We start from the raw sequence: 22979 nt of genomic DNA, 5'->3' as shown, positions 1-22979 counted from the left end.
CGAAGGCAGATTACGAGAAATCTTTGGCAAAGGATGCTAAAAAAAACAGCAAGGACTTTACTTATATAAACTCTAAAAGGAGGGGGATGAATCAGATTGGTTCACTTTATATTGATGGTTCAACTGTTGATGATCCTGCTCAGATAGCTGATAATCTGAATGAGCATTTTGCATCTACATTCTCACATGAGGAGTTATTAAGGGAGGAAAATGCCAGAGGTTTATCAATCTGTAACAGGGTGCTTAATGATTTTGTAATAACTGAGAGTAAAGTGGAGGATAAATTGTTGAAGTTAAACGTAAGAAAGGCTTACGGATGCATTGCAGGATCATCTAGACAAGACTGCAGTAATAATTGAGACACAGCATGGTTCATTCAGATTATCAGCTATCTGAGCAGGATCATCAACAGTTGTTAAGGGAAAATCTTGTCTGACATATTTGATTGGATACTATACTGTGGTTACAAAGGAACTGGATGCAAAAAATAATTTTGATAACATATACTTGGATTTCGGGAAAGCTTTTGACACTGTTGTGCATGGAACCTGGGTTGGATGGGATCTATCCAGTTATATTAAAGGAGGCAGCAAAGGAAGAAAGCAAACCCTTAGACATAATTATGAGACTCAGGGGAAGTCCCCACGGACTGGAGATGTGCAAATGTATCCTGAATTCACAAACGGGGATCGAAGGGTGATGCGAGTAATTACAGACTAGTTATTTTAACTTCTGTTCCAGGTAAAATAATGGAGTCGTTGGTTACGGATGCATTGCAGGATCATCTTTGGGGTCCTTGGGATTGTCACAGACATTCTCTCAGATATGCCAGACAAGCTGTTCTTGCTACCTGGGAGTCTAAAACGCTGATGGAACTGATATTCGGGTGACACTCAAGTCAAAGTGGACCCAATTTCTGCGAAGTCCGGACGGTCTATGACAGCCAAATCCTCTGCTTGCACCTTCACGATGGTGGGACTGTTAGTAATCCTGGGTATAACCTTCATGCACAAGTACATGGTGAGTGACCACCCAGGTGTGAACCAACGTAAGCAGGGGTCGAGGTGTGGCGCCCACACCACATGGAGGAACGCCGCCCCTCTATGTTACCAGGCAGTACTAGGTGGTAGATGACTCTCATCAACCGGTGAAATACCACCACTTTGCTTATTGGAGGCTTGAAGTGGTGGAACCCATGTTTAGTCTCTAGAGCTAAGTTCCGGCCAACCCTTCCCTATCTCTTCCATCATGCAGTATGATTGATGATTTTTGAGGTTATGATGAATGTCGTGGCGAGATCCAATATTCCTTACATTTCGAGGGTACAGCTCTAAAACGGTGTTCGCAGGCCGGCCGCTAGTTAGTACACCGGACTGAACCTATTGGTAACTCTCTAGGAAGCTTCCGGATCAGCTAGTGTATAATCTTGCTACCTCTACTCTGCCAGATAGTGACTGGAGGGAGTCCGAGTAGTGTGTATGCGGGGAGCATTGTCGAGGCCACGTTATGTCAAGGATCTGGGTATATTCTTACCACATGTACGCCATATCCAAAAATTTCATTACTTCATACAGCATGTCCCACCCACTTTTTCTTACTATTGAATACACCATGAATTGTCAAAATAATAGAGCAAGCTTATCTGCGAAAAGATCTAAACCTCCCAAGGACTTCCTAATTCATTTCACAAATATACATGGTCTCAATTCTAATCTGAACGATGTCCATTTCCACTTGCAGTCTTCCAAACCCCATGTACTTTTTCTGACTGAATCTCAGTTATCAGTTGATTCAACTACTGCTCATCTCAGATGTCCAAATTATTTGCTGTATGATTCCTTTCGCCTCAAAGGTGGTACTTGTGCATATGTCCGTTCTGATATTCCCTGTCAGAGACTTGGCAATTTGGAATCTCCTCTCTTTGATCTTCTCTGGCTTAAAATCTCTCTACCTCGTTGTGTAAAATTCATCTGTTGTCTCTACCGTTCTCCCAACTCCACTAATCACTTGGAGCTCTTTGACTTCCTCTCTTTGCAACTTGACTTTCTCCAGTCCAACTTTTGACATAGTGACCTAACTAATTAGGTCACTGAAAGTTTAAATTATTTTATAAATGACATGGTCTTGGCGCATTATAGCCTTAGTAGCTAATGCGCCAATAAAACCAAAACCAAACCAAACCAAATCCAGTCCAACTTTCCTAACAGTGAGGTAATTTTCCTTGGTGATTTTAACGTTCACAACTCCAGCTGGCTTACGGTTTCTAGTCACACCGACCCAGCAGGTCGAGATGCTGAGGCTTTTGCAATTACTAATGACCTAGCACAGATTGTTCATTTACCTACAAGAATACCGGACAATCCTAATCATACAGCCAATACGCTTGATCTTTTTCTCACAAACAACCCTTCTAAGTACAAGGTTGAAGTGAGAGGTCCTTTAGGCACTTCAGATCACAACTTGGTGATTGTCTCTTCTCCAATGGAACCTTTATCTCATGGCTATTCCCAACCTCGTATTGTTTGGCATTACAAGAATCCAAAATGGGATGACCTGCGAGACTTCTTTTCTTCTTTTCCTTGGTCTGATTACTGTTTCAAAACTTCTGATGTCAACGTTTGCTCAGATCGTGTCAGTGAAATTATTCTTGCACGAATGGAATCCTTTATCCCACACTCCACTTTAAAATCTCGTCCTTTATCTAAACCTTGGTTTTCCAATAAATGTGCTAAGGCTGTCCAAGAGAAGAACGTTACATATCGTAATTGGCTTGTTTCTAATTCTTCAGTTTCATTTTCTGCCTACACCAAAGCTCGCAACAATTGTAAAGCAGTTATTAATCAGTCCAAACTAGAGTTTGAACAGGCTAAGAGTAGAAAACTTGCTTCTTGCCCTAATGGTAGCCGAGCATTCTGGTCTCTTGCCAAAGCTATTGGCCGCAACTTTTGCCCATCTCTGCTCCCACCTCTGTCCAAACCAGATGGTTCTGTTGTCACTTCAGCCAAGGATAAAGCTGACCTGCTAGCATCCCATTTTTCTTCGAGCTCATGTATTAATGATCTTGGTAAAACACCTCCCACCATTCCTAACACGCTCCATTCAGTGCCTCCTGTGGTTTTCCGTCAAAAGGATATCAGAAGGATTTTGATGAATCTTGATGCTAAGAAAGCTCCAGGTCCTGATGGTATTTCTCCACTTGTTCTCAAAACCTGTGCTCCTGAACTTACTCCTATTCTTTGCCGCCTTTTTTCACTTTCTTATTCCAAAGGTGTTTTTCCTTCTGCTTGGAAATTTGCTCATATCCAGCCAGTTCCTAAAAAGGGTGACAAATCCCTCCCATCCAATTATCGTCCCATTACAATTACTTCTACTCTTTCTAAAGTAATGGAGAAATCAATTAACCGCCAACTCTTAAACTACCTAGAAACCTTCCATCTGATCAACGATCGCCAGTATGGATTCCGTCAGTGTCGATCCACTGGTGATATTCTGGGTTATGTTACCCATTTATGGACTAATTCAATGGAAAGTTTGGTGAAACACAAGTAGTTGCTCTTGACATCTCAAAGGCTTTTGATCGTGTTTGGCATAAAGGTCTTCTAAACAAGCTTCCATCTTATGGTTTGCCAACTGTTTTTAGTAATTGGTTATCCAGTTTTCTCTCTGATCGCTCACTGAGGGTGATGGTAGATGGCTCTGTCTTCTAACTTCTCCACTAATGCCTGTGTCCCCCAAGGTTCAGTTCTTTCCCCCACTCTTTTCCTCTTGTATATCAATGACCTTCTTCCATTGACTGGAAATCCTATCCATAGTTTTGCCGATGATAGCACATTGCATTCAACTTTCCATTTTGAGAAACCTTGTCCAGCTCAATCAGCTTCAAGTTCTCGAAAATCTGCTGCCAATTCCTTAAATGCCGATCTTCAGGTAATTCTCCAGTGGGGCAAAGACAACTTAGTTGATTTCAACCCTTCTAAAACTCAATCTTGTCTTATATCTCGCAAAAAGGATTCTTCTGCTCCTATGCTTATCTTTGGTGACACTCCGATTTCTAGGCAAAATGATATATCTGTTTTGGGGATTACCCTGACTTCTAATCTCTCTTGGCACAAGCACATTACAAATATTGCTTCCTCTGCATCTAAAAAACTTGGTTTTCTCTTTCGCTCTCGGCGTTACTTTTCTCCCAAACAGCTGCTCACTCTGTATAAATCGCAAATCCACCCTGCCATGGAATATTGTTCCCACATCTGGGGTGGTGCCCCCAACACCTCTCTCAGGCTTCTTGATTCCATTCAGAAGAGGGCAGTTAGGTTAATTAATGATTCATCTCTAACAGAGTCTCTCCACTCGCTTTCTCATAGACGCACTGTTTCTGCTGCATGCCTCTTCTACAGATACTTCCATGGGCACTGTTCTTCTGAATTGGCTTCTATAATTCCCGCTCTCTCTTTCAAAACAGTCCGAACACGTGCCGCCACCAGCCAACATCCATTTACTGTCCAACTTCAAACCCACAGAACCAACTTTTCATCTTCCTCATTTATTCATTCAACTGCCGTTTTCTGGAACAACCTTCCTTCATACGTATTTCCTGAAAATTACAATCTACTGAAGTTCAAGTCCAATATCAACAAATATCTTCTTTCGTCTTCTCAACCTCCAACCCAAGCACGGTACTAAGTACTATAGGTTATAATACCTCTCGTGTTTGGGGTTCTCATAAAAAAAAAAAAAAAAAAAAATCTAGACAAGACTGCAGTAATAATTGAGACACAGCATGGGTTGTTAAGGGAAAATATTGTCTGACATATTTGATTGTATACTATAATGTGGTTACAAAGGAACTGGATGCAAAAAATAATTTTGATAACATATACTTGGATTTCGGTGAAGCTTTTGACACTGTTGTGCATGGAAGACTACTGTACAAATTGGAGCAGTTTGGTATTAAGGGTAAGTTGCTACAATGGATAAAAGGGTGATTGGGAGAAGACAAAGAGTGGTAATCAATGGAAGCTGCTCTTCGTGGATTAATGTTATTAGTGGAGTCACCCAGTGTTCGGTGTTGGGCTCACTGTTGTTTTGTATATTTATCAATGATATTGATGAAGGTATATCAGGCTTAATGTCAAAGTTTGCAGATGATACCAAGGTTGGCAGGGTTATTAATGACAGTAATGGCAGTGTGCTGCAGCAACAGGATCTCAAAAACTTGGGTAGATGAGCTGAGAAGTGGCAACTGAAGTTTAACATTGACAAATGCAAAGTACTGCATATGGGTAGAAGTAACCCCAGAGAAACGTACCAACTGTGTAGTACTACACTCAGGGTGGTCAAAAATGAAAAAGACCTGGGAGTAATTATGCAGTCAGATATGAAGTTTTCTGAGCAATGAAGACGGCTGCCAGAGCAGGTCATGTGGTATTGTCAATTATATACAGGAATTTTGCTAGTAGTGAAAAGAAAGTGATTATCCCTTTGTACAAGGCAGTGGTTTGGCCATGCCCAGTACTGCGTACAGGTCTGGAGGCCTAATTTTAGGAAGGATGTTGAGTTGCTTGAGCGTGTACAGAGAAGGGCAACAAGATTGATGAGGGGAATGAAGGGGTTCTCTTATCCAAGAAAGGCTTGAGTTCTGCAAATTGCAGCAGCTGGAGACTAGGCACCTGTGAGGTGATCTGATTGAGGTGTATAAGACCTCGAATGGGTTTGAGCATGCTGGATTCTGATGGGATTCTTCCACTTTTTCAGATTACAAACCTGAGGGGGCATAAATTCAAATTGTCTTTAGGCAGCAGGTAGTCAATTGCCGGAACAAACTTCTATCTGATATTGTGGAAGTTGATAGCTTAAATAAATTCAAGGAACTGGACAAAGTTTTAGAGGGAATGGATGTGTGAAATTGTTTTTTTTTTTTTTTTTTTTTTTTTTTTGGCTGATACTACATAAGCTCATACTCTTGCTTTCTTGCATCACATGCCTCCATTGCTATTACTATTATTATAAAGCTGTTCTAGATGGAATCGCAATTGTGTTTATCACATGGGTACCGTGTAAAGCTTGATATATGATTTTCCAAATATTCTTTTCTAAATTAATTTTCTGTTGATCTTTGTTTTTAATCAAAATTCTAAATTTGTACTGTTGTTATAATTTAAACATAATGCAGTGTTTTTCTTTACTCTAAACTAGCATGTGATAACATGCCCTTCAATGCCTGTATATCACAATTTCTGTGGCTGACTCTCACTCCAGTTATGTTTAAATAATATTGTACTTTATTTTGGAAATAATTTATATATATATATATATATATATTTTTTTTTTTTTAGTTATTTTCCGGATTGTAATATACTTTGGAATACATATTAATTTGGAGAGTTTGGGATTTATTTCCAATATCTATTTTGTTCTTCTTTCCATATTAATTCTCTTATATCTGAGGTTTTAATACATTTGATTTATACATTGTATCAGAACAGTATAGTGATAATTACAATTTTGGATAATTTCACACAGCTGGAGTAAAGTTTAAAAAATTAGTGTTCAGCAAACTCTAATCAACTCTTGTCTTTTTTTTTTTTTTTTTTTATTATTATATATTTTTTTTATTTCTGTATTTTTGTTAATGCTTGTTCTTCAACAGCACAGTGACAAACTCCATTACTGGAAACCACAAGTCTTCCAGTGTCAGAGTTCATAAGAAATCGTAGTATGTCAAGTCAAGTCAGGTCTGTCACCAACATGCCTAGTACAACTGCTTGCCAAGCACCAACTTGCTCATACAAGTAGTAAATTGCTTCTTCATAGCCTGTTAAAAAATCATGCTAAACAAGGAAGGGGGGGGGATTAGTGATAAAATGTTAAACCCACATATTCATTTATTCATTATCTTAGCATCAAAGGCCATATTGTGCCATTGTATTATGTGTGTACAGTTCTGTATTCATTTGCTGATTTGCATGCTGTGCTGGCTAAAAAACTCAAAATAGATTTTGTAAGAAAACCATACTCTTTCATGCTCTGCTTGAGATTGGTTTATTAGAGTCCCAACCAAAGAGGTCTTTAATAGTTCCTCCAGTCCCAAGATCCTAACCTAGACATCTCCAGATGAGTGAGAAGTGATGATACAGCACACAACCCCAGTTGCTCCACTAGTGAGCACATGCATTATGCACCTAGAGGCATCCACATACCTTATTTATTCATTATTTTCTACTTTCTTTTTCTTATTTTACAAATTATGCTATTAGGGTAATCTGATCAACAGGAGGGAATTTCGTTTTTCTCATATACTGGTTTCACCATTATACCAGATATGGCCAAACCAAGGCTTGAAAGCCACATGCAGTTCTTTTCAACTTGAACTACATATCTCAGAGAATTATGGACTGGGAGAATTCATGCATCAAAATAATATTTTGATTAATAGGAAATTTAAAAAAATCACGAGTAGCAGCCAGATATCTGATGATTTAATATCAGTTTTAATTTTTCGAGAGATTTGCACACTGCTTTTAACATTTATTCATATAGATGTATTTAGACAGCTGCATTTGCCTTAGGAAAGTATCAGAAATTTCCAGAAATGATTACTGTGCTTTTATTCAGATGACAGTTCACTATTTGGAAAGGCATAGGTTTGCTCCCAAAAAAAGATCTGATTCCCTACTTTTTAAATAGACCTTCTCTTAAATAGCCTCTGGTTAAAAATTCACCTCAGTATTTTTTATATTAGTTGCAATATTTTCCTTGTCATTTTATGGCTGGTTATATAATAGTGTTTTCATAGTATGCTGCTCTGTTAATGTGCATCTTGAGTATAATTAAGATGAAGTTATTAATCACTATTTTGAATGACTCTGTATGAAAAGTTAATTTTTTTTGAAGGCATGTGGCTCCCAGTCTTTGAAGATGATCTTGTGCACTTGTCAGGATTACTAAATTTGGCCACCTCTGCACTATATCAAGGTTGTTTGAAACATGTTCATTTTAAAAATGTGTGATTTGTTTATCCAATGAAAATGACTTTTTATTCCTTTAGTTTCAGCACATTAAAGATTTTACTTTTATTTGGCTTTCAGCTGTAGTCACCCAAAATGGCTCAAAATTGCAATCTTTCCTCTATTTATGACTACCAACTTCTACAATGCACATAAATTTTAAAAACTCTGAACACTTTTTAACTTTTAGAAGAGTAGTTATATCTGTTAATTTTGTACATTTTGAAGCAGTCACTCTCTGAAAAGAGTTCTTTTAATTACTGCAGTCATTAGCATTTGCTACACATTGTAGTTCCCATATTTTCTTGTAGATATTTTTAATTAAATAAAATTTATTTTTTTTTTTAAAATTAAAAGAAATAATAAATTTTTAAAATATTTTCTTTAAGAATGCACTTTTTTAGTACATAATAAAAATGTGACGTTTCAAAAATACTGTCTGTTTATGCTAAATAATACTGAATTAAAGAATGAGGGTTCAGTACGTGTTTTAGAACATAGAAATTTGTCATAACACAGAAGCAAATTATCTTTCAGCCAAATTAGACTGTTCCAGAATCATTGTATACTATAAAATGCAGTGTCACATAGGTGATATTTATTGCAGTTCTTTATGCAGCTATCTGACGTACAAATAGTTTACAAAAATAAAAATAAACTAAAAGAAACATTGTTTTTATATTAATAGAGGAACTGAATAGCATGGGAGTGAGATTTCGTTTATATGGTTGCGAGCGTATGAGACGGGAGCATCTGATTGGAGAAAGTATGGTACCTTTTGCATCGCTGAGGCTTGATCAGCAAACAACACTTTGGCTAACACTTGAACCACGAGCTAATCTTGCTGTAAGTGTTTATTTCATATCTTGTATTCACTACCAAAATTCAGCATACAATTGAACACTTTTTTTGTGGGTATGATTTATTGTGGTTTTTAGTTGTCAGTAAATTTTTATTAAATATAATTGAATAAATAAAAAATGTAGCTTGTTTTTCCTTTATCCCTTCATTAAAGATGAACTTCAAACAGCCAGTTCAATATTATTTATTGCTAGTTAATATTTTGGTTGTTTACCAAATCTGTAAATGCTCAGATAGTTGTAGTAACTAATTTGATATATGTTACTCTTGTTTTTATTTTATTTAGTTGTATTCTTCACCCTACCCAAATAATGGCTAAACCTTTACATGGACTGTTACAGAACTGTTATTTTTTTATTTTAATAATATGTTTATAACCCATCTGCATTCCATATATTAGCAACTTCAGCAATAAAATTGCAATGGCAAAAGCATATAACTCCAAGACATTTTTGCATTCCAATTCTAACAAAATTCTGCACTGTTAAATTCTCTGCTGTCTATCAGAGGAGCAGTCTACCAAGTAGTAGGTCAGTGCTGCAAAGCTAGTTACATAGGGAAATCTTATTGTAGAACCTTTCACCATGTAGTTGAAAATCATGCCATATGAGCTTATACAAAAATTTGCAAAATAGTGGATCACAGCACTTCAGAATTCCACTATTTTCACTTTGCTCATATCAGGATCCTGCCAAAATACAACCATTTACAAAGAAGAGAAAGGAAGTCCCCTTCCTCCAAAGTCTCCCACACAACTCCACTATAAATTATAGCCTTGGGGAACTACCATAAGACCCAAAATGGCTTCTCTTTTTATATTCCAGTACAGTCCCAAGATAGCCAGATGAGTTTACACTTCTGTTGTGAATGTGGAAACAAATAATATTAGCACTAGTTATCAATGGAATGTACACTTTCTGAGACCAGATTAAATCTTACAATATGCAATTTGCATCTGCATAATTTATTCCAAGGCCATAACATCCCTATAAGTCACTGAATTTATCTTAGAAGGCAACATTCAGAAACATCTTTTCATTCTACTCATGAAGATAATGCCACTTAAACCAACCTTCTTGACATTTCAGAAAAGATAATGACCAGACTCTTTCTTAAAAAATTTCCATCTGGAGGTCTGCCTGACTAGCATCCAAATATTACAGATACTTGATGTGCAGTGAAGAATTTTTCGTAACTAATGGTTTACTCATACTGAAGTATTTCCTTTGGATCAAACTTTTGTTAATATATTAGTATTAGTACCATATGCAAGGAAGCCTAAGGCTTATGCTGCACCAGCCAAAAAAAAAAGTATAATAATAATAAAATGGAATGAAATAAATAAATAATAAAAGAAAAGGAAATATATACAACCTATGCATTTCCCTCTTCCCATAGGTAACTATCCAGCTGACCTTTGAATTTCCCTAAACTGTCAGCGCCAACCACCCATGTAGGTAACTTATTCCAATAATTTATAACTTACTGGCTAAAATAAAACTTCCTGCAATCTAGTCTAAACATCTCCCCCATAACTTGAATTTATGGCCCCTAGTTCTAGAATCATTTATAACCGTGAAAATTTCATCCTCATTCATTTTACTTTTGCCTCTCAGAGCCTTAAACACCTCAGTCAAGTTTCCTCTAAGGTGCCTAGTTTCCAAGCTGTGCAACCCACATATTTGAAATATTTCCTCATATGGATGCCCTTTTGCCTATCTCATCAGGCGAGTTACCCATCTCTGGACCCTTTCAAGAAGCTCAATTTCATTTTTTAAGTGCAGTCTCCATACTTGAACATGTATTTCAAGTGTGGTCTAACAAATTGATATTCAGATTTATGCACATACAATATACATATTGAATGTGCATATATCTGAATGAAATGTGTTGCATGTATATAGGAATTTACTCCACCCCGACCCAAAGTACTGCTTGTGTACAATGCAATTTCATCTTTTAAGAAACAAGTTATGACCTACTCCCTCAGAAACAGTGAATAAGCAGAATTACTACAAACCTCAAATATGTATCACTAATTTCAAGTGAGACACTAAAAGACAAGTTACTTATTAAAATAACTTAGCCCTATACTCTGAAGTTTGCAGCAACAGTTGGGTGTCCATATGTTATTTAGATTGAAGGAGTGGGTTGTAACCAGTTTCTCGCTAGCTTTCACGAGTGTAAGTAGTTGTATTGTTTATGCTCTTCAGGCAGTATACTTTTAAAAAAAAATAATGAAAGTTCCTTCTTATATTTAATTTGAGGACCCCATAGTCCTTTTATTAAGTATATATTAGTATTTAAGTGTTTTTGTCCAAGTGTAAATATCTGTACATATATACTATTCTCCAGTGTGTATTAGGATACCTTACCTCTGAAAAGTAATGATTAATTCCAGAGATCATGATAGGAAGATGGCAGTACCAGTAAAAGACATGCACATTCAGTGAAAGTTGGAACAGAATGCAATGAGAAAAGGGGTCTAGTTCCCTTCAACAAGGTGTGATGTTGGATAGACACATAGCAGGCTTGCCCATTTTCCAAATTGCAGAGTTTTGACAAAATTAACTCTTGGAAACATTGTATGCTAATAGAAGACAGAATGTAATCAAGTTGATCTGGAGCATGGTGAATTGGATAGTAAGAGGAAGTTATATTAATGGGTTGACTCAAGATGGTCAACAGAACTGGAATAAATATAGTACCAACAGCCATTACAAAATGATCTCCTGTCCACTTCATAGGACAGGAGATCATTCTCAAGCAATCAATAATAAATGGGTGCTGTAAAAGTAAAGTCACATGAAATTAACAATTGATAAATATTGACATGATGATTGAACTTTGCTATTATCAGAAATCCTTGGTTTTTGTTTATAGATGTGGCACACAGTTTTATTTGTTCTTTGCTTGTATTGAGGTAGTTTATGTACGTGAATAAACTTTTAGATAAAATTTTGAGGTTTGAAATGTTGAGGTTTACCTCTTAATATTATAATGATACAGCTTATTGCAAAAGTAAGTGTTTGATTTTAACTATGAATTCCAAACTTTTATTTTTCAATCATTATTTACAAATTTTTGTAACGTTGTTTTGAAAATTACAGCTCATTGGATAAACTCTTAAACATAGGTGGCAGTGAACATATTAGTTACTCAGATAATACCCACGTTACTAATACATTATGTATTGGCACGCCTTAAGTCCTTATATATATACAGTCTAACTTCCCTATAACAAATTCGATAAATCCAGCGAAAAACTTCGTTATAGAGAAATTTCGTTATACAGAGAATATCTTTTTTATTAGAAATTGTTATCTAATTAAAAATGAAAACAAATCTACATTTATTTTTAAGGTATTTTATTTCAAAAACACTTATTTAAATTACATTTACACAATTTTTGCCGGTAAGTATCACAAATTTAAAAAAATCTATAATTTTCGTTTGCACAGTACAATTAAAAAATGTCTGATTCTCAAAGAAAACTTCACATTTGTTCAGAGCATTAAAAACATTATCAGGAACATTTTCACAAAACTGTAGACCCATATGAACCGTTATAAAAGCGTGAATCATTTCTTCGCGAATTGGCTTTTCTACAGATTGTTCTGATGCATCTTCAGCATCATCGTTAATTTCTTCATGATCATGGTCGCATCTAACACTGTTCAGCAGTATTTCATCTTCATTTGGATGTTCTGTTGTAGTCAGATCTTGATCTACATAAACATAACTATCCAGTGTTATTTCATTTTCGATGTTTCCGGACGATTCTAATAATGTCCAAAAGTTTTTAAGTTGTGAAAGGGGTAGTTCATCTTGTTCGTCCAGTTTTGTTCGACTTCTGTATTCAATGCAAATCCGGCTTTCGAAAAACAATTTTGAATAGTGTATTCAGTGACATTGTTTGTCCAAACTTTTGCCAGTTCAGAGATGCAATCTCTAAGGTTAATTGTAACCTCCAAGTTTCTATTTTCTGATAACGCATTGACAATCTTCATTATTATTCTCTTTCGATAATGAAATTTAAAATTTTTAATAATGCCTTGGTCCAATGAACCAAGGCATTATTAAAATAAATTTTTAATAATGCCTTACGTTTGGTGGTAAAAACAACAACTTCACACTTTTAAGTTTGGCAGGATGTGCCAGACAGTTGTCAGTTACCGACACGATTTTCCTTTTTTCTTTTGTTATACGCTTGTCTAGTTTTAATATCCATTCTTCAAAAATATCACTTGTTATCCATGCTTTTCAATTAAAGGTGTAGTCAACTTCCAAAGATTTTGTGCCTCTAAAACAGCTTGGGTTTTTTGATTTTCTGATGACTAAAAGTCTTAATTTTTCACTTCCTGTCATATTTGCTCCAACTAGCACAGTGATTCTTTTTTTGCTTTGTTTTCCGCCAAAACATTTATCATCCTTAAAAGCAAGTGTTCTATTTGGTAAACATTTAAAGAATAAACCCATTTCGTCAGCATTAAAAACATCCTTAGGTTCCTATTCTTCCAAAATTTTCTTTAAGGTATTGTTCCTCCAACTGTTGCAATCTTCTTCACTTCTTCTGCATTAACACTTTCTCCACAAACAACCTTTTCCACAATTCTGTGGCACTTCTTAAATTTATCTAGACGCCCAGTGCTCGCATTAAATTCTGTATGTCCAAGGGACTGTGCAAATTTCAGAGCTTGTTACTTAATTATTGGGCCCAATATAGGTATATTCTTTTCATGTATCATTTGCACCCATTTTAGAACAGCTTTATCAACATCTTCATATATACACAACTTAATTCGCTTCTTGTCTGCTCCTCCTTCAATTGCATTTAAAATTGATTCTCGATTTTTTAAAATCGTAAATAAACTGCTTGCAGGTATGCCATATTTCTCCGCAACGTCTTTTTTCTTAAAACCCTGGTCAATATCGTAACAATCTTTGCTTTATCATTAATACTTTAAACACTTTCTCTTCGACACTGTTTCCTCTATTGTAAAAATTACTCGACTGCAGCTCTTGCCGACATATACACCGCAAACTTTGCTGCGCTGGCCATATAATGAATTGTTAGTACCACCTACTCAGTGCCGACCGGGCTAGCCGAGTGGGTAAAGTACCTGCCCGGCAACCCAAAGGTCGCGGGTTCGATTCCCGCCTCGGGCTTGGATCAAAGTACTGCAAAAACCTTGAGAGGTGCAATATGGCCACAGAAGCCGATGCGCCAACAACTACCAAATCAAAAAAAAAAAAAAAAAAAAAAACCTACTCAGTGACGTTCGCTTGCCAATTCAACAGTATCATGTGACCTTTCCTGTCAATCACTTTGAAGAAATATACGACTTTGTGAATTTCTTTTATTCTGCTTTCATTCATATATACACGAAAGAAAATTTATAATTAATGTATGCTGTATGTTACTTTTCAGGAAAAAAAAATAAAAGAGCATATAGCTTATGTGATTGATGACAAATTGTTCTAAAAGAACGAAATAAATAAAAAAAATTCATGAAACCATCTACTGGGAGTCCAGTTAGATGAGAATGGACATACCATATAATGATTGACAGGAAGGTCACGTGGTACAGTTGAGGTGAGAAGCGAATGTCACTCAGTAGACGTTACTAAAAACCGACTATGGTAGCATTCTATGTATTGCAGCTGCAGCATGCTAAAGGTTTACCGCAGCGAATTTAGTCTTCCCCTTAGCCAACATCAATTTACAAATCTACCCTATTTATTGTAAAGTTTATGACCACTTTTAAGAAAACCCATTTGGTTTTATAACTGTAACAAAAATGAAACAAAGACCCTTCTATGGGCGTCAATGGCCACAAGTGTTCACTGAAAGGATGATTATTTAATTTCAGATGCTAATGCACAATTTCGGAGTGAAGGAGGCAGTATATTTGAACGGCTGTTTAGCAGTAAATGCTTGAAAATCTTCAAAAATGCTTTTACTAATTTTTTTTTAAAAATTCATTATGGAGAGACTAACACTTCGCTATATGGGGTTAATTTTACCTGTAATTTCGTTTCAAGGTGCAATGTTTTGCAAAAAAATTCGTAATATAGAGAAATTCATTAAATAGAAGTTCGTAATAGAGAAGTTCCACTGTATATGTAATTCAAGTTTGATGCTTAAGGATGCCTTACATTTTATTACTATGATAACATTTATTAGATTATATATTATACACATACAGATTTTTTAATTAATTCTAGTTATGTCACATAAAATAGTCATTGTACGTGTCAGGCATAGCCTCTTTCTGTACATAGTTATGAGCAAACTGGGTTTGCCAATTACTGCTCATCCTCATTGTGGAAGCACTTTGCCATTAGTTGTCTTGATATTGCACTACTATAAATAAAAGGTAATGCTCCAGTAGAGAAGTATATTGCTTTTTTATTTAAAGTGTGTGTTACTAACCACACCTGGATTGATTGGATACTAATTGAAGTCTCATCAGCAGGTAGGCATTCTGAAGATTTGAGCAACTGAGTTACAAGAGATACCCACAATATGTGAGATGCAAGATAGTGCAGTAAGTGAAGTAGACATAGTTAAGTCTAGGGCAAAAGCTTCAAGCTGAAAAATTTATATAAAGTCGTACGTGTCAGTCATAGCATCTTTCTGTACATAACTACGAGTAAATTGGGTTTGCTACTTAGTGCATCTCATATTGCGAAGGCACTTCCATAACTTGAGACTTTTGCACTAGATTTAACTATATCACACAAAATAATAATATAAGGCAAATTACCTCTTAATATTGTGATGATTTTGACTTACTCGTGATTTTACTTGCAAATATATTTGAACAGTGCTGTATATAATGCCATATTTGAGGAAAATTTTCAAATATGTAGACTTTCAAATATGTAGGCTTAAAAACTAAGTACCTTAGAGGAGATTTTATTGAGGTCTATAAGGTTCTAAGAGATGAAAGTAATATGAATGGGAGTTGGAATTTTCACTGATATGAATGATTCCAGAACTAGGAGCCATAAATTCAAATTGTGAAAGTTTTAGACTGCACTGCAGGAAGTTGTTTTTTAACCAGCGAGTTTTTAATTACTAGAATAAGTCGCATTCATGGGCAGTTGAGATTGACAGCTTGGGGAAATTCAGAGGTCAGCTGGATAGACACTTATGTAAAAAAATGAGTCAAATAGGTAATATATTTTATTTTATTATTATTTTAAATTAATTATTTTATTTTTTAGCTGGTGCAGCAAAATCATCAGACTTCCTTATGCAATATTACTGATATTAATATATATAAATATATACACTTTGTTGGCTTTGCATGCGTAACCTAAGACCTCGTGTGGCCAAATTTTGTCTGTAATACAGCCCATACATGTCTTGGCATGGATTTGACAAGGTGTTGCAGTGTTTCAAATAATGGCTGAACATTATCTGGCATATGGTTGTAACATTGAATCTCCTTTTTCAGTAAGGCCCAAACACACTTAGTTGGGTTGAGCTCAGATGAATTGGGTTCCTGTGGGAGGAAGGAGAATTCATTGTCGTGTTTCCAAAACCAGTTAGAAACCTGCCGGGCCTTGTGGCATGGTGCTTTGTCTTGTTGATAGATGCCAGAGTTGTCTGGATACAATGTCATCATGAAGGGATGTACTTGGTCAGCAATGATAGAAAGGTAGGCGTTTGCATCGTGCCATTGATTAACAATGATCAGCAACCTGTGGCATGCCACAAAAATGGTTCCAAAACCATAGTCTCCAGCCTGCAAATCACTACCAGTGCATCCAGATACCATGACTTCACATTGCTTTTTCCAAATGCAGATACAGTCAGTCCTCGTATAACACGTGTTTACATTACACGAATTCGATCATACACGATTTATAAATAGGGGAACGATATCTTATATAACACGAACCGAATTCACTTATGCACGATTCGCCTTTGTGTTTACAAGAAACGGCAGTCGAACGCGGAATCACCCCAACTGAACGCAACACGATAGGCATGAAGAGAAGATTCTGAAAATGTATTTATGTGTTTTATATCAGTGAAGGGGAAACACATTTCACCATAATAACGTAAAAACCAACACAATTCCAGCTATCAGTATAATCGCAAATGCAATTAGATCGAGTTATTACCAGTTTATAACAGATTCCAGTAGCAGAAACGCAACTGGAAATTGTTTTTATTGTTTTATGGTAGTAACCCCTAGAAATGTGCTTTAGTAAAATGTGAGGTGTTAATCTCTGCCTTTACGGTGTTGTTTATTCAGTTGCTACACTCGCGCAGCTTTGTTTATGTGTATCAAGCGTGCCTTGTTTTGTAATTGTGCTTTATTCCCTAAAAATGAGTAAAATACTTAAAATGTGTGAAAAGGAAGTGTCTTGGTGAAGACACTGCAGATTCAGAGAGAAAAAGAAAAGCAATATCAATAAACAGAGGCGGACTTAGTCAAAAATTCTTACCCGGGAAAATTTATAGTGGCCTCATACTATGGTTTATGGCCAAAATCACACTGGCCTCTGGCCCACCGGGGTTTCCCCGGTAAGCTTATGGCCAGTCCACCACTGTTGATAGCGAAAAAATATAAAACTGTGAAACGCTTTGAGCGAAATGAAAGACCATGTGATATTGCACATGCTACAGACCTAAATGAGGCAACGCCGAGAATTACAAAGAATGCAGAGAAAATAAAAACAACTTTGATAGCAGGAACAACTCAAAGTATAATTAAAATCCATTAGATTAAGACACAAAGAATTGGAAGAGATGCAACAGCTGTCAACTGTTTGGATAGAAAATCAAACAAAAAAACAAGTTTGCTTACGATAGAAGCAAAAGCCTTAGCAATATTTTATTACGTAATAGTCGTAATAAAATACTTACGTATTTTATTACGATTATTTATTGTGTTCGGTAATGTTTTGGTTACAAATGTGTGTTCAATCTTGGGTGGTTGGCACCTAACCCTATTTTTCCCATAGGGCCTGTTGTTTATATTGCACAATTTTGCATTGCACGAGGGTTTCTAGGAACACAACTATCGTGCTATACGAGGACTGACTGTATTACTGTCTGCATAATAGTTAGAAATGGAATTCACCAGACCAGTCAACAAATTTCCACATGTCGATGTCCAGTTTTAGTGCTGATGTGTCCATGAAGGTGTAGTTTCTTGTGTATCTTACAGCAAATATGGGTACCTGTGATGGCCATCAACAGCCATAGTCTATACTAGCTAATGTCCGGTGCATAGTCCACGTGGATATTGGTCTGGTTTTTCCTACGTTATACTGGGTGGTTAGCTTGACTGTTGTGCTACATCACTACTGTGTTATGAGACAAGACACACAACACTCACCATGGGCATCAGCCACACATGACTGGTCCATGAGTGACCTTTGGCTGGTTGCTCAACCTCTGTTGAGCCAGGCAGTCATGATAAACTCACAATACCACAGAATGGAAGCACTTAACCATGTTGGCTATTGTTGAGATGTTGGTACCTGCATGTCTTGTTCCCACAATCATTCCACATTCAAAGTTGGAAAGATCTCTATGCTATCCCATTCTTCCATGTAGACACTCAAAAGATGATTGCCATGTGTGCAGGCTACAAGCTTATATCAGCCATTCCCATCTTTGAGCTTTCACCAGCATCACAGACCAGTCCTTTCCTACACAAGAGTGGGGGGGGTGTTGCTAATGCAAAGCCAACTCAGTGTGTATGACATTGTTCAAACTACCATACCTGTTTTTAAATTGTTATATGCCATGTTTATTTCACTGTGCTTTTAATATAGATTTAATATTCAGTTGTAGATATGAGTCAGTACAAATGCATTATCCTGATTATGAATTATGAAGAGTCTATAGCTAAAGAGGTGTTTAGCAGAATAAGTAGTTTACATTAATCTCTTTTTCTAATGTTTATACAGCATACCGATTCTAAAGCAGATATCTCAAGTCTGGCTCGCAGTGATAGTACTGGGTCAACTCAATCCATGCAGCATGGTGGTTTGCCTGAACTACTACTAGGTTTGGCTTACAATGGCACAACAGGTCGCCTTTCTGTGGAAGTAATAAAGGGCAGCCACTTTCGAAATGTTTCAATGAACAGAGCACCAGGTTAGATATTTATTTTCATAGTAATTATCTGACAAAAATTTTCTCTCATACCATCTGTAGAAATGATAAGTGGCTTTAAGTCTTTGCAAAATAGATATATTGTGTGGTATTATTGATTTTAGTCTGTCATATAAATTTATTCCTCTTTGTTTTCTATAATGTTTATTACATATAGGCACTCCCCGACTTACGGAAATTTGACTTTGTGCAAGTTTTTGCTGGCAAGTGCAAACTTAAAAAAATCGTGGAAACGTATTTTGCAGCTATAAGAATAAATGGAGGCATTGTGAAAATATTGCAATGTGAACCTAATAGCACATTTTTTTTTTTTTTTTATAATTCATTCCAAGACCTTGGAAGTTGAAAATTTTTGCTATATAACTAAGCTATTTATCTCCTTAAAAGATCATTTTTATAATGGAAATTGCGCTACACTTTCATCATTTATCATATGTTCCATTATAAGAACCAATTTTGAACATCTTTGTGATATTTTTCTAAAGCACATTTCTGGAGGTCACTACCATAAAACAATAAAAACACTTTTGCACTTTCCGGTTTATCGAGCTCTTCTGTTAGTGCATCTAATTATAATAAACAGGTAGTAAACACAATCTTATTGCATTTGCAATAATTCCAATAACTGGAATTGGTTGGGTTTTTACCTTATTATGGTGAAATGCATTTCCCCTTCACTGAAATCTTCAATCATATAAAAAACATAAATTTTCAAAATCTTCTCTTCATTCCTATTTACTTATTACAATGGCGAAGAGAAAGTGGCCAATGGAAAGTGCAAGTGATGGTAGTGCTGGGAAACCAAACAAAATTGATTTAGAAATTAAGATGAAAATGATTAAGAAGTACGAAGCAGGACAAAGTTTGTCATCTATTGCACAGGAATTAGATCTTGCTGCTTCAACAGTGAATGCTATTTTAAAGGACAGTGAGCATATAAAAGAACATATTAAAGGATCAATGTATTTAAGATCAACAGTAATCACAAAGCAGCATTCAGGTGCTATATCGAAGATGGAAAAGCTATTAATAATATGGATGGAAAATCAGATTCAGAAGCAAGTGCCCCTGAGTCCAATGGCCATTCAAGCAAAAGCAAGAAGTATTTATGAAGATATTAAGGATAAGTACGGCAAACCCCAAGCCAGGTTCATGGTAAGCAACAGATGGTTTAATAGGTTCAAGCATCGTGCTAGTTTCCACAAGATTAAAGTACGTGGTGAAGTTGCCAGTGACGATTCTACAACTGCAGAGAAATTTTGTATTATTTTGGGGGGAAAACCTTCTAAATCTCTACAGCCACAGCGGCGTACCTATCAGCTGGTGTATTATTTTAACAACGATGCTTGAAATGTAAAACTTGCTGATGTGCCTGTCTTCTCTTTCTTTTTTGTAATTTTGTACACTTTATAATTTTTCATATGCATGAGATAAAAAATTGAATAATTCTATTTACATGTTTGTCGAACATTTCTTTTTTGCTTCAATCAGATTCAGAACGCATAGTTGCAAGTGCTGCATTACCTAAAGTCAGAATTTAGGGAAATTCTGACTTGCGCAGAGTTCCACGGAACATAACCCTTACGTAAGTCGGGGAGTGGCTGTAATAATAATTAGCAGATCTTGATTTTTTATATCAAACAAAACTCCAATAGTATTACAGTAAAACCTTGTTTATATTGGATTATTACAATGACATTTGTCAATGTCAGAAATGTAATACAGTAGAGTGTCGAAAATTCGAACGTCAGTAATTTGAACAAGCCAGCATTTTTTTTTTTTATTCGGGTGCCATAAAATAATTGCAGTAAGCTGGTTATTGTTATTGCCGTTTGCGAACTGAATTTCAATTCTATTAAATGGCAATTGTAACAAGTGTATGCTTTTAAAACATTAATCACAGATGCCTTGAATGCGTATTTACCATTAAAAAAATACTCCACGAGGAGGGTTCCAAGTTGGATGAATAGTGAAGTTGCCACATTACTTGAGCAGAAAAAGGTGGCATGGAAAGGTTACAGAGCAATAAAAAGTACTGAAGCCTATAACAGCTACAAGATGATCTGTAATAGTGCCACAGAAAAGGTTCGACAGGCAAAGGCAGTTTATGAGAAATCACTAGCAAACAGAGCAAAGGGGGGGGGATAGAGAATTCTTCACATATATAAATGCCAAGAAGAGCAGGACAAACCAGATTGGACCTTTACGTAAGGGAAAGGGGATAGTATTAAATACACCAGCTGCCATTGCAGATGAACTCAGCAGTTATTTTGCATCGATATTTACAAATGAAAAACCTTTTGTGGCAATGGGAAATTGTGGGAGCGAAGTTGAAAAATATGTAATTAATAATATTGAAATTTCACAAGATTATTTAATGAAAAAACTTTCGAGCCTACAGGCCAGTAAGGCTCCTGGAGTTGTTGGAATATACCCTATAATCATAAGGGAGGCAGCAAGTGAGTGCATCGAACCATTGAGGCTAATTATGCGAGCATCACTAGACTCTGGGGAGATTCTGTTGGATTGGAAAAGTGCCAATGTATCTCCCATACATAAGGGTGGCTCTAAGAGTGAAGTGGGAAATTATCGACCTGGCAGTCTGACTTCAGTGGTAGGGAAAATCAGGTGGCAATGATCAAGGGTGGAATTCAGGATCATTTGGATCGAATTGAAATTCTCAAGGATACTCAGCATGGTTTTGTAAAGGGAAAATCATGTTTAACAAATCTGGTTCGCTGTTTTGAAAGGGTCACTCACGAACTGGATTTAGGGAATAATTTCGACATTGTTTATTTAGGTTTCAGCAAAGCTTTTGACTCAGTCCCACATGAGTGGTTGCTTTATAAGCTGGAACAGATTGGAATCACTGAGAAAAATCCTTAGATGGATAGCAGGATGGCTTCAGGGCAGGAGGCAAAGGGTTGTGATAAATGGCTATTCCTCAGATTGGGTTGATGTAAGAAGTGGGAGTCCCCAGGGATCAGTATTAGGACCACTGTTGTTCTTAATTTTCATAAACGACATCGATGAAGGCATAGAGGGCGTGATGTCTAAATTTGCAGATGATGTTAAAATTGATAGAGTAGTTAATGATCACTGTCAAGCTGAGGTTTTTCAGAGAGACCTAGATAAACTTCAGGAATGGTCAGAAAAATGGCAGCTATGCTTTAATCCAACAAAGTGTAAAGTATTACACCTGAGAAACAATAATCCCAAAATAACTTATTCACTTGGTGGAGTTCAACTAAACCCAGTACTGGAGGAAAGGGACTTGGGTGTTGCGATTCAGTCAGATATGAAATTCTCTGAGCATTGTAAACAGGTTGCAAGGAAAGCCCATGGTGTCCTATCGATGATCTATCGAACTTTTGCAAGTAGAGATAGGGACGTGATAATCCCATTATATAAGGCTTTTGTTAGACCACACTTGGAATACTGCGTTCAAGTATGGAGACTGCACCTAAAGAAAGAAATCGAGCTTCATGAAAGAGTACAAAGACTCTTTCAATACTTGAAAGAGTCTTTGTACTCTTTCAAAATTCCCAATAGAAGCAGTCAACAATCAAATTCACCCAGAGGTGAATTTGATTGTTGACTGCTTCTATTGGGATGTACAGAAGCCCCGCGCCTCCGTAGCCAGGTGGAATGGAGCAGCAGTGCATGTAGCACACGCTTCTTGATTAGACTGGGGTTCGAGCCCGTCACCACCAAATACGGAGGATGCGGAAAGGTCAGGGAATGACCACCGCATATCCCGGAGCAATATGGCCTTAGTTGCTAATGCTCCTAAAAACTAAATAACAACAACAGCAGAAGCCCAGAAAGCAAGATTTAGGGGATTACAATCGCACGTTGCATTTGTGGCTTCTTCAAGACATTTGTGAGTACAAAATTTAACTACATGGTTTGTCACCCTGATTTCTGTTCCAACATGAATACATCCTGAATATTTAAATACTAAA

General features: G+C 36.4%; 1 protein-coding gene across 2 annotated transcripts in view; it reads left to right on the top strand.

Annotated features, from left to right (window-relative positions):
* Window positions 1-22979, top strand: part of Syt14 (Synaptotagmin 14) — a 125369-nt gene that overhangs the window by 90220 nt on the left and 12170 nt on the right. For both annotated transcript variants that reach the window (XM_090374972.1, XM_090374971.1), the window contains exons 7-8: window positions 8695-8852; window positions 18807-18996. In XM_090374972.1, coding sequence (XP_090231098.1) covers window positions 8695-8852; window positions 18807-18996 — 348 coding nt within the window. The remainder of the gene's footprint in view (window positions 1-8694; window positions 8853-18806; window positions 18997-22979) is intronic.

Source organism: Mastigoproctus giganteus, chromosome 6 (genome assembly GCF_048544385.1).
Source record: "Mastigoproctus giganteus isolate SK-2022 chromosome 6, ASM4854438v1, whole genome shotgun sequence".
Taxonomy (NCBI): domain Eukaryota; kingdom Metazoa; phylum Arthropoda; class Arachnida; order Uropygi; family Thelyphonidae; genus Mastigoproctus; species Mastigoproctus giganteus.
This window is presented reverse-complemented; position numbering and strand designations above follow the sequence as displayed.